Source organism: Lynx rufus, unplaced genomic scaffold, assembly GCF_022079265.1.
Source record: "Lynx rufus isolate CCGP_SWC_20201006 ecotype Redwood Valley unplaced genomic scaffold, mLynRuf1.p SCAF_2, whole genome shotgun sequence".
NCBI classification, from domain to species: domain Eukaryota; kingdom Metazoa; phylum Chordata; class Mammalia; order Carnivora; family Felidae; genus Lynx; species Lynx rufus.
Window position 1 is genome coordinate 149,852,346 of NW_025814834.1, and position 13,299 is coordinate 149,865,644.

General features: G+C 33.6%; 1 protein-coding gene across 1 annotated transcript in view; it reads left to right on the forward strand.

Moving 5' to 3' along the window:
• The window catches only part of COL24A1 (collagen type XXIV alpha 1 chain), a 413,841-nt gene that overhangs the window by 13,581 nt on the left and 386,961 nt on the right, over positions 1 to 13,299 (forward strand). The window contains exon 3 of the mRNA XM_047085469.1: positions 7,806 to 9,157. Coding sequence (XP_046941425.1) covers positions 7,806 to 9,157 — 1,352 coding nt within the window. The remainder of the gene's footprint in view (positions 1 to 7,805; positions 9,158 to 13,299) is intronic.

Sequence of the window (13,299 nt, forward strand, 5' to 3'; positions counted from 1 at the left end):
TTTGGCTCAGGTCATGATCTCACAGTTCATGAGTTCGAGCCCCACATTGGGCTCTGAGCTTCCAGCTTAGAGCCTAGAGCCTGTTTCAGATTCTGTGTTTCCCTCTCTCTCTGCCCCTCCCCTGCTGTCTCAAAACTAAACAAACATTAAAAAAAATGAAGCCATAATCCTTTAATGAAAGATTGAGGAGATAGAGAATGGTAAAAAGGTTTTTTTATACAGGATATCCACAAGGCTGAAAGACCATGGATACTTCATTCCTTGTTTAATGATTCCCTTTTATTTATAGTATACTACTTGCTGAGAGTGATCCTTTTTTCCTACATTCTAAACTTTCCTGTTTTGATCTTTTAGGTTTGATCACCTTTGACATGTAGCAGAAATTAAAAAAAAGAAAGCTTGTTAGGAAGGCATGAGATGCAAGACTAGAAATGCAGGCAGGGATTAGATCGCTAAGAGTCTGAGGGTTGAAGTAAGAAATTTGAGTTTTGTACTAAAAGCTGTGAGAACCACCGAGGTGTTATAGGAAGCAGTGTCATGAACTAAATGTTCATTTTGTTCTGTATTTTAGAAAGGTTTTTCTGGCAGCAGTGTGGATGACAGATTGGATAAGGGTGTCTTACAAGAGGCAGAGAAATCTATTAGGAGCCTAATATGATAATCTAAGAGTAAAGAGAGCTTAACTAAGGCTTGTATTGGACTTGATGACTAAATAGCTATGGAGAATGGGTGGAAAGGAAGTATCAATGGTGATTGCCAGGTTTCTGCGTTAGGTGGTTGATTGATTCATTCATTCATTCAAACAATACTTTGGACCCACTTTGTTTTAGTCATTATTCTGTATGTTGGAATATAACAGTAAAACAAGATGAAGTACTACCCTCATGGACCATGTATACATATATAGTGTGATATATAATGTGTGTATATATATATATATATATATAATTATATATATATATAATGTATATATATAATATATATATAATGTATATATATATAATTATTAATTATGTCTCCCTAAATTTTTAGTGCTGTGAAGAAAAAAATAAAGCATAGTAAGTAAGATGTTGGAGAATCACTGGGGCCAGATGGATGACTATTTTATCTTTTAGATATTATTGTCAGGGAAGACCTCTTTGAAGAGGTCACATCTGAGCCTAGATCTGAATGAACTAAAGGTTTGGAGCATTCTAAACAGAAAGAATAATAAGTGCAAATACCACGAATTCAAAATGAGGTTAGTGGTTTTAAGGAATAAGAAAAGACCAGTGTGGCTGGTACTAAGTAAGGTGGGATGAAATGAAAAGAGATGAGATCAAGAAAGGTAAGAAGGGAGCGGATGGCATAGGTTTCATAACACCATGGAAAGGGTTTGGATTGTATTTTTACTGCAACGGGAAGCCATTGGAGGATTTGGTTCAGGAGAGTGGCATGATATAATTCACACTATAAAAATATTACTCTGGCTAGTGGTTTGATAGTGGGGCTCTTCAGTGAGAGAGGCACTAAAGTAAGAGGAACAGATTTGGGGGAAAATATGTTGAGTTAGAAGTGCTTGCAGGACATCTAATCTCTATTGCATAAATTCAGTAGGCAATTGGATATGCAAGTCCAGAAGAGAAGTTTGTGAGTCAGCATGTGTGGTTATTGAAATCATGTTTTGGATGAAGTCATTAGGCTTGGTGTTTACAGTAAAAAGAGTAAAGTGTTGTCTTGGTGACACCATGATTTATTCTCTGTCTGAGAATCAGTTCTGCTGTTAAAGGACATATGCATTCCTTAAAGTTGCCATGCTGAGAATTTGGGTCCAGAGGACTGTCTGCTTTCAAATTCTGCCTCTACATCCTACTTGGGTGACCTTGGGAAAGTTATTTAAATTCTCTGTGACCTAGTTTTTATAACTGTCAGAGTTAACAATAGTACCTACCTCATAGGGTTATTGTGAGAATTATGTGGCTTAATAAAGTTGTGAGACCAGTGCTTGGTATGTAGAATTAATAAATGCTGCTGTTATTTTTATTCCTTAAAAAAATGCAAAACACAAGTGAAATAAGTCAGACTGAAAAAGACAAATACCATATGATTTCACCCATGTGGAATCTAAAAACAAACAACAAATGAATAAACAAACGAAACTCAGAATCAGACTGATAAATATAGAGAACAAATTGATAGTTGCCAGAGGGAAGGGGGGTGAGGGGATGGGCAAAACGGATGAAGGGGAGTGGCAGGTATAGGCTTCTCGTTATGGAAAAGAAGTCATGGGGATGAAAGGCACAGCATAAGGAATATAATGGTATTGTAGCAGCATTGTATGGTGACAGATGGTACCTACACATATGGTGAGCACAGCATAACATGCAGACTTGTTGAATCGTTATGTTGAACACTGGAGACTAATGGAACGTTGTGTGCCAACTATACTCAAATAAAAAAAATAAATTAAAATTAAAAAAAATTCTTAATGAAAAAAATGCAAAGCACTTAATAAAGTGCCTGGTTGGTAATCAATATTCTTTAAAAAGTAACTGATTTCCTGTATAACACAAACTGGATTGATTATGCGGTTAGGGCCACTCATGAAACAAGTAATTTATTATAGACAAGTAAGTTTTTTGTTTATTTGTTTGTTTTGCTATATTCACTGGTACCAATTATCTAAATTTAACCTCCAAATTGCAATTTGGTGGTATCAAGGGCCAGACCTAAATTAACAATGAAGAGTCTGTTCTCTGACAGAAGTCTTTCTCCTATTCTCCCCACCCCCTCTCATCTGTGCCTTTTATCCTTAAGAGTCCTCTGTTCTCCCATCAATATCTGCTCAAAGCATTTGTTAAACATATTCACACTAAGATTTGAAAGTGAAAAACTGGATTAACATTTAGAAATGCACTCAGATACCAACTCTGGTGGCCACTTACAGAATATTCCCCACTGTGAGATTCTGTGGGAATAATGATTAATTCCTGAGGCTTGCCAAAGGGAATGTGAGGTGATGTGGAGAACACGTTGCCTGTAAGGCAGTGTGATGAGGCAAAGATTAGAGACTTTGAAGCTACACTGACTGGACTCATATCCATTTCTACTATTTATCAGCTGTGTGATGTTGACCAGGTTATTTAATCTTTCTGGGCCTCCGATTCTTCATCTGTGAAATAGGTATATACTTAAAGTGTATAAACTTGAAACCATGAGATATTATCTTCTTACTTCCATTTCTAGATATCATAAAAAAATTAATGAAATAATAACCTTGAGAACCTCATTTTCAGCAAAACTAGGGGACTGATAATATTTGCAAACTCAAAATATGCTGACAAAAGCATATAAGTGCCAGCATAACCACACTTCCTAAAGATGAGGAGCATACCCTGAAATATTTCACCTTTAGCCCTTGTACGAAACAAGTGCTACAGGAACTGGGGTGGACAGAAGCTGCCCGGGGTCAAGAAGCACACATAGTAGCTAAATGGCCAGTGGGGACAGATCCCAAAACATGCACAAATCTACTTCCTAAGGTGAAGGATTCATTCTGAAGCATATACCAATGAGAATGGATAGAGAGGAGGGAGAGTAAAGTGTTGCCAGCTAGGCTGCTATAGAAGTTCTGCTAGAAGGTTCAGAGAAAAAGGCTAGGTATATCAAAAAGCCATTTGAGAAGGAAACTCTGGTAATGCTGAAAGAGCCCTTTGGGTTTTGAGATTTGGAAGGCATGGCCCTCTGTCTTCTCCCCAGCATCCTTCTATAAATTGTTGGGCTATGAAATAGTAAGTAACTAAAAGTAACTATAACAGACTAAATAGAAGGGTGCAATAAGGAAGATGTAGGAGAAAGGAGCAAAATGAGAATGTACACATAAAAAAAAATCACCTCTATGAAGGAAGATCATAAAACAGAAATATAAGAACTCAGGAGAAGGAAGAGATGGCAAGACATTAAAAGGATATGAATTGTGAGCTTGTAGAACTCAGAAAAAGATGTCGTAGGAAAACAATTTTATAAATCAAGATGAAATTGGAAGGAGCACAAAGAGAGATTAGACATTATAGGAAACATGGTAAAGACAGAAGTGAGAAAATCAAACAGAACTGAAGATAAAGAACATATTTTAAGAGATTACAAAGAATAACAGACACAGAAGACAGCAGTGGAGATTAAACATTATTATAATAGGAATTTTTGAAGAAGAAAACCAAAACTATAAAATAGAATATTCAAGGATGTAATTCATGAAAACTTTTCTGAAGCAAGCACCAACAACTAAACTTGAATCTAAACAACAAATGGGCATCTATATGCCTGGAAACATTTATCCAGAATGGTCAATATGAAGCCATATCCTAATAAAATCTGCACTTTACTTCAAAGATAAAGAACAGTTCTTTGGGGCATGTTGGTAAAAAAAAAAAAAATGAGTCATTTAGAAAGATAAAATTAGCTGACTTCAGACTTTTCTTTCCTAACATTCCACACCAATAGACAGTGGAATCATATCTCTAAGATATTCAAAGGAAGTATCAGCAAAGAATTTTATATCCAGTGAAACTTAAGATACGAGGCTACCAACAAACAATTCTAAAAAGTCAAATATCCAGGAAATTTTCCATGAACGCTTCTTGAGGAGACTAATAGAGGATAAACTTCATCAAAAAGGAAATAACTGAGATAACGATTACAAAGACTGGCTGTATAAGAAGAAAATTTGGGAACAGAACTGAATATAAATGCCATACAAATGTAGGAATGGTCCAATCACTGATAAATGGGAAGGGAAGAGGGAAAAAAGACAGGAAGTGTATTAAGTTTGCTGATGGGCCCATATGTAGAAGCTGGCTGGGAATTAATATTATCCAAAGCTGATAAATCAAATAAAAAGTACTATAAACATATTTAATAATAAAAAAGTCAATACTAGGAAGCTAATTCTGATAGTAAGAGAAAGGGAGGAAGGGAGAAGAAAGGAAAAGGAAACACTATCCATAGGAAAGAAATAATAGCTATGTCTAAATAAAGAGGACTAGGGACATTGTGTATTTTTATCATTTTAAAGATAACAGAACAAAAATACAAATCTATCTAAAATATAATTCTTAAGCTATATCCCATAGATTTTGGTATGTAGTATTTTAATTTTTGTTATTTTTCTAAAAACTGTGTAATTTTTATTTGTATTTTCCCAATGACCCCAATGATTTAGGAGAAAATCTTTAAATTTTCCAGTTAAAGGTTTTGGTTTTTTTTTTCTGATTTTGTTATTGAAATCTAACTTGTTAGCATTGTGATTAGAGAATGGTGTCTAATTTGTACTTTCTGTTTTTAAAACTTAGCCTAATAAATTCTACTTAAACTAGGTCATAGAAAATAATGAATCAATAATATAGTTGATAAAGGTAGTACAATATGAGAAAAAACAGACCAGTCTTAACTTGTAAATATTGATGTAATGATTCTACATACGTTGTTCTTCAAGAATCCAGAAAGGTATCAAAAGAGTAACATATAACCATCAAGTAGCTTTTATTTCAGGAATGGAAAAATGGTTTGATAACAAGAAACTTATGAATAGCAAATTCTCAGAGACGTTTGACTTTTTAAAAATCTCAGCTATTTGTTATAAAAACTCTAAATTAGAATTGAAGGAAAATATATGAAATATTAAACACACACACATGTATATATAATACAGGTTTCAAATAATATCCTTTCCAGTGATATTTCCTTTAATGGAATCAGAAATTTGAGGCAGTATATAGCAGGGGTTATTTCTTTGGGTAAGGAGAAGCCCTTGATATTATGCCACATAAATATGGTACTTCCTTTGTGTAAGGATAGCCTATTTGGCATATTATAATGATAACTTTCACAAAATATATGATTATATACACTTTAAGTGTCGTGATTTTCAAAGGAGCAGTGTTTCTAACATAGATTACTTCTCAGATTGAGATATGCACCTTCTTAGAGACAGAAACCATTGTGCAAGAATACTCAGAGTCACCGACTAAGCAGACAGTTGTTTCAGGAATATAAATTTTCAATGAAGATTGAGAATGGGGATAGTTAACTGATTTCACTGGTAATTCATGTTATATATTAAAACAAATATAGCCGTATTATAGAGAAAAATTAAAGTTTTTCCTAAATTATAATTGTAAAACATGAGAAGTCAAAGATTTTTTTTAATTTTTATGGGGCCTCTTTAAAATATTCCTCCAAATTCCTGGAGACACATATAATTCTAAACTGATGTTAGGAATGTTTTGGTGGAAAAGTTTAAGAGACACTGTCATACTGTTTTAGATACAAACATTTATAACATTTGAAACTATTATAAAACTATGACTGCTTTATAAATAAAATGATGGTTGTTATAACCATAAAATAAAACACCTGAGTATTTTATAAAGCTCTCTGGTGAGAAAACATTTTAATTGTATTACTAGATTATGCATGAGTGATATTTGCTATTATTTTTGCTATTTGTAGTACACATGAATTATCGAATATCTACTAATTTCCTATAAAGGAAAAACTAAGATAATTCACATTTTTTTGGCTAATCTACAAAAGCTTTTTTCTTACTTATCACAGTTATGAATTCATATTCTTTGACATTTCTTGTTAGAAATGATTACATATATACAAAGTTACAGGTAGGAGATTTATAACACCCAAAATAATAATGATCCTGTGCCTGACTAAACTGTTCTATATCTCTAATACAGGATTCATCATTCTTCACAAATTGTATTTAATTTTATAAGACTATAGAAAGAAATGCGACATCTGATAAGATCCTGGTGGGGCAAATTCATTCATTTAGAAATTATAGAACTATTTGTAAGGCAAGAATAGTAGATATCCAATAATTAATTAGACACAGAATCTGTCTTCCAAGAGTTTACAATTGGATAGGGGAGATAAACAGTATACTATTAGTAACATTGCAATAAAAATAAACCAGAAAAAAGCCATTATTATATAAAGTTTATAATATGTACAACCTATATATAAAGTTTATGTTATATACGACCTATATTTCATATTATATAATAAATATTGGAAAGGGTCTAAAAATTGCTTTGATAAAAATTACCTTGGAGGACTGAGAAAATAACAGAAGCAAGAGAAACTTGGAAGGGAAAGAAAAAGTATGGTAATCATCAACAATAGGAATTTAAGTTTGCTTGTCCAGGAGATATCAGGGTGACTGAATACTTTATGTGTAGCACACCCTTACAGTATTAGGCACAGGGAGAACTCTTGCGTAACTTGTAAATTTCCAGAAGGCTATCAGGGAAAAAAAACCTGAAAAATTATAGTTTAAAAGATTATGTGAACTTAATTTGTACAGTGGTTTTCAAGTTATAAATTTCTTTTTGTAACTGTGTCCCCAGTTTCTCTTTAACTTAGAAGTCATAAAATTTTAAGTTCCAAATTAAAGAAGTAATATTCATTGGAGTAACAAATATGATTCCTTAACTGATTGAGAAAAATGAGAGAGCATTTACTAAATTTTAGGTTTAGGAATATAGGTTGTGTGTGTGTGTGTGTGTGTGCAGGTATGCACGCATTAGTATGTGCTTACGTGTGTGTGTGTTTCAAATTACTGAGTATGACATTTTACTCTTCCTCCCCATGTTTGTCATGAACTGGAAATTGATAGAGCATGCTTATTTTAGGGATTACTGTTGATACAGACAAGGAATATTTTCTCATACTCAAACATTCATATGAACACCTGAATGCATAAGAGTAAGATTCTTTCTCTTTCTCTTTCTCTCTCTCTTTTTAATTTCCAGGCATAGATATTCTTCATCAACTAGGCCTTGGAGACAAAGATGTAAGACACTCATCATCAGTGACTGCTGTACCATCATCATCTACACCATTACCTCAGGGGGTCCATTTAACAGAATCAGGTGTCATTTTAACAAATGATGCTTATATTGAGTCACCTCTCATGAAAATTTTACCATTCAACTTAGAACAGCCATTTACAATATTAATTGGGTTACAGTCACATAGAGTAAACAATGCATTTCTCTTCAGCATTAGAAATAAAAATAGACTGCAATTAGGAGTGCAATTATTACCTAAAAAATTAGTAGTATACCTTGGAGGAAAGCAGTCTGTGTTTTTCAACTACAGTGTTCATGATGAGCGATGGCACTTCTTTGCCATTACTATTAGAAACCAAGTTGTTTCAATGTCTGTTGAGTGTGGAAAGAAATATTTTAGCAGAGAGACTCTTTTGGAAGTCCAGACTTTTGATTCTAACAGTGTGTTTACACTAGGAAGTATGAATAATAATTCTGTCCATTTTGAAGGAATAGTATGTCAGTTGGATATTATTCCTTCTGCAGAAGCATCTGCAAACTATTGTAGATATGTGAAACATCGTTGTCACCCTGAGACAAACCATCTTCATACAACCATCGTACCAGCTGAGATACTGGAAAACTCTCCCTTGCCCAAACAATTTGGTGAAAAAGTGCTGTCTGAGGACACATTTACCAAAGGCAAAAACATTCCAAATATCATAAATAATGATTCTGCAACAGTCCATAAGCAACAAGAACACCAAATATCAAAATCTCAATTCATTTCTCTTCATTCAAGGAATGTTTCTGCTGTGGATCTTGTAAACCATGGGATTCAAGACAAAGAAATGATCACTGAGGAACATACTCAGACAAATTTAAGTCTGTCAATGACCCATCACCTCAAAAAGGCGAAAACAAATAGCAAGGAGAAATTTAGTTCTTTTTCAAATGTATCCGACAATGTCACACAACATAATGATAAACTAACTGGTCTGTCACCATTTAAGAAGATATCATCTATTCTTCCACATATAAAACAAGAAACAATTACTAATCTCAAGAAGGCTATCACAGCAAATCTACACACTAATGAACTCATGGAACTGCAACAGATTTTAAACACAACCTTATACAGAGTGACAGATGAGCCATCTGTGGACAATCACCTTGACCTAAGGAAGGAAGGTGAAATTGATCCTGATGCTACCTATCCCATCGAAAATAGCTATGAGACTGACCTTTATGATTATTATTATTATTATGAGGATCTTAATACAATGCTCGAAATGGAGAATCTGAGAGGGCCAAAAGGGGACACTGGACCTCCCGTAAGTTGTTGTTGTTGTTTTTTAAATCTGTCTTAATGCATTAACTTATCAAAAATCACTAGACTGAAGAATACAGAATAGATCAGATCTGTTTCAGACATGTATCCTGGCTATAGTGATGAATTTACGGTTACTATAATGCATCCAGCCAGAATGCAGTGTTGGCTTAAATATTATATTTTCTGTTGTTTATATCGGCAGGCTGAAAGGTTACTTAATTCTGATAAAGTGGTGAGTAAGCTATATGTTTTTCTTGTTCAGTTGAAATTCAACCAAGAATTCAACTGCTAAATTTGGATTAGCATTCTTTATAGAAAAACCATAGACTTATACACAGTCATGGCAAGAGAAGGATATAAAAGTTATAGTACACTAAAGAAAAACACGTTAATACATCAATTAAATTAATTGATAATCATTAAACACTTCTTTCAGCAAAATAATATCAAATGAACTAAAATAGAGAGTAAAATTTACTTTAGAGATAATTTTGTAGTGAATCACTGCCTGGTAAAAAACAAAACCTTACATTATTGTTCTAAATGTAACATATTTCATTACATCTTTAATGGTATAGTTAATTTACATTTACAGATTAATAAAAGCTCCATCTACCTAATACAAAAAGTAACTAAGAGCTCATCGTCCTATTCAATGAAAAAAACAAGCAAACAGCCAAATCACTTATTTGATAATGTATAAACAAAACTATACGATAATAGATTGATGTTTTTAGCTCTGAAATTCTTTCGTTGTGTAGGTGCAATTACAGATGAGCATTTGAAAAATTTATAAATCATTTAAAACCCATTTTAAGCTATTTAAAATTACATTTGGGGGAGCTGGGTGGCTCGGTTGGTTAAGTGTCTGATTTCAGCTCAAGTTATGATCTCCTGGTCTGTGAGTTCGAGCCCTATGTCAGGCTCTGTGCTGACACCTTAGACCCTGGAGTCTGCTTGGGATTCTGTGTCTCCTTCTTTCTCTGCCCCTGCCCCACTCACACTCTGTTTCTCTCTGTGTCTCAAAAATGAATAAACATTAAAAAAATCACATTAGAAACATTATGTTTTTGCCTTTTATGTTTGTATATGTTAAGTAATCAACTTTTATGTGTTTAGAAAATAATATTTTTAATCACAAGCAGACTAAAATATATATTAAAGTATTTCTTTATTTTATGAAAATAAAATTTGAGTCATTGTTTTAGTTCAGAAGCCATTGGATGGGAGAAGATGATGTCACTTGCTTAGCTTATGTTTCCTTTGTGGTTCTTGCTTGAAATGACTTGATAGGTATTGAACAACTCTTAGAGTGAATGTTTAAATGTCTTAAAATAAAGTATGAATAACATATTATTATAGAGAAATTCTTTTCAGTGATAGCAACTAATTATCAACATATTAATAAATTAATAAAATTGAGCCACTGGGCAGGTCATATTAAGCAAATAGTTATGGAAGCCATTTACTTTCTTCAGTATGATGAGATGAGCATAAATCTCTTCTATAAATCCCAAACTAGTCATTTCAATATTGGTGGATGAAGCAGTAATATTTAACAAATATTTACTTAGTTTCTGTTATGGGAAAAGCAGGAACACAAAGTATGGATAACACAGTCACTGCTCAGAAAGAGCTTACAAACTAAGTGCATAAGGTACAAATGTTCAAAAGCAAGAGAAGTGCTTTCTGAGGTGATCCCTATGAAAGATCGCTTAAGGCTGAGCTGTTTGGAATAGCTTGGAATAGTTTGGAATAATTCGGAATTGTCTTGTGGACAAATTAGTTATAATGTAGGCCTCAAAGAATGGGTATATTTTGATAGGTGAAAGGAACGAACCTATTTTTTTAATAGGAAAAGCAGCATAATAGCTATCATTTACTGAGTTTTTACTTTGTGACAGGTGCTTGACCATGCCCTTTAAATTCATTATCTTAAAATAACTTGGTGAGGTTGGAATTATTATCCCCATTTTTTCAGGTGAAGAAACTGAAACCCAGAAAAGTCAATTTACTTGCTCATAACCACATTGCTAATAAATGACAGAGCCAGGATTCACGTTTTTTGCCTCTAAAGCTTAAACTCTCTCATGATGTTAGACTGAATATTGTTGGACAAAGATAAGACCCAAGATAGATGTTGTCAGATTGTAGAGAGTCTTAATTGTCAAACTGATAGTTCTTACTTTATCTCATTCTCATGGGGAATTTTGTAGGTTTCTAAGCAGAGATATTAATGGAGAAGTCAGTCTATTAGTAGTGCCCAGCACAGACAGGAAGTTCCCACTATCATCTTGATGTTACATAACTAAGACATTAGGAAAATGTGAAAATGCAAAGGAAAGGTAGAATTCAGGAGATATTTTGAAGAAATATATGGGAAATTAATTGGACCTAGGGACAAAACAAAAAGGAAGAGAAAGATGACTTTAAAGTTTTAAGTCTGTGGACTGGGAGAATGGTAATACCATTACTAAAATTAGTAACTAAGAGAGGAAGTCGATTTTAGGAGAGGAAGTTAAGTTAAAACATTTCAGTTTAAACTATTGAAAATTCAGTCAGCCTTTGGAAAAGTTGAAGAAGCTGAAATGAAAAAGAGAGATCATGATAAGAATGTAGATTCAGGAGTCTTCCTATCAATATTATAGCTGAAGGTGTAGGGTTGGATAATTTTCAAAGAAAGGAGTTTTGCATAGAGTCAAGAGTCAAATCATGGGGAATGTTCGCTTTGGGATTATTGAAGAAAAAAAGCAGAAGTGTGAATGAACAGTCAGATGGGAGAGAAGTATATAGTGCACTATCACAGAAGCCCAAGAAGAGAGTTTTGAGAAAAAATTGATCAGCAGTGCCAAAAGCTACATAGAAGTCAAAAAGGATGAGGACTGAGAAAAAGTGGAAGAAATGCATTAGCTCTTCTGATGGGAAAGTCAACTTTGTGAGTCCAACTTCAGCATAATGTAGAAGACTAAAGGTAGATTTTTTAGGAAGCTAATGAAAGTGTGAATGATGAAGAAATAATGAACTTTGTAGGGATTGTTGCACCACTTCTTGAAGTAGATGTTACCATGTGAAATCTCAGGCCAGCCTGATTTTTCCTACCTGTAGGTGACCATTTCTTCTTTCATATGCCCGTACAGTTCTTTCATCATCTCTGAAGTTTATTAAACCTATATCAGTCTGTATCAGTTTTTTTTCTGGTATGCCTTTGATATGAAGGTTATTTTTATTTGATTATAGAAACATCTCCCCTTATATCCTCAAACATTTTTCTTTTCCATTTTTCCACGTTCTTCTTCAGGATGTCCTTTGTGATGATAGACATTATCTATCATTTTCTCTACAAGCATGTATGTGTGATTGCTTTTTCTATTTTGTTTCATGTGAATTCAGTTATTCTGCACTCACATTCCTTCATTGATTTTTAAATTGTATTTAATCAGTTTTTATGGTATCAGACATGGCTTTCATCTATAATGGTTTCTTTTTTCTCTTTCATGTATTTCTTAAACTCTTCTGGTTCACATTTCATTACCTTCATTGTTATTTTTATTTCTTATAACTCTTCTTTGACCTCTCTTTTTATAGAAACATGGCATCTTGAAATCCTTTGCATCTATAGTGAACTATATGACTGGACTTTTTCTCTGTTGCATGAAGTAATTCCTCTTCTGGTAAATAATTTTCATCTACTTTTAATTTATGTTTCTGTCCTCATACTTTCCCCTCCCCTCAATAAGTATGTAAAGGCCCCTGGCTGGTTTCTTTCTGGTTATTAGCCATTTTTAAAATAAAGGCAGCTCTGGGGCACCTGAGTGGCTCATTTAGTTAAACATCTGATTCTTGATTTCGGCTGGGGTTATGATTTCATGGTTCGTGAGTTTGAGCCCCACCTCTGGTTCCGTGCTGACAGCATGGAGCCTGCTTAGGATTCTTTCTCTCTCCTTCTTTCTCTGTCCCTCCCCTGCTCATGCTCTCTCTCTGAAAATAAATAAACTTAAAAAATAAATAAATAAATAAATAAATAAATAAATAAATAAATAAATAAATAAAATAAAGGCAACTCTAACTGAGGCACTATTTGTTTTAGAATAGCATAGGGAGAAGCAGAGGGAAGTAAGGTGGAGTGGTACACAGTGTCAACTT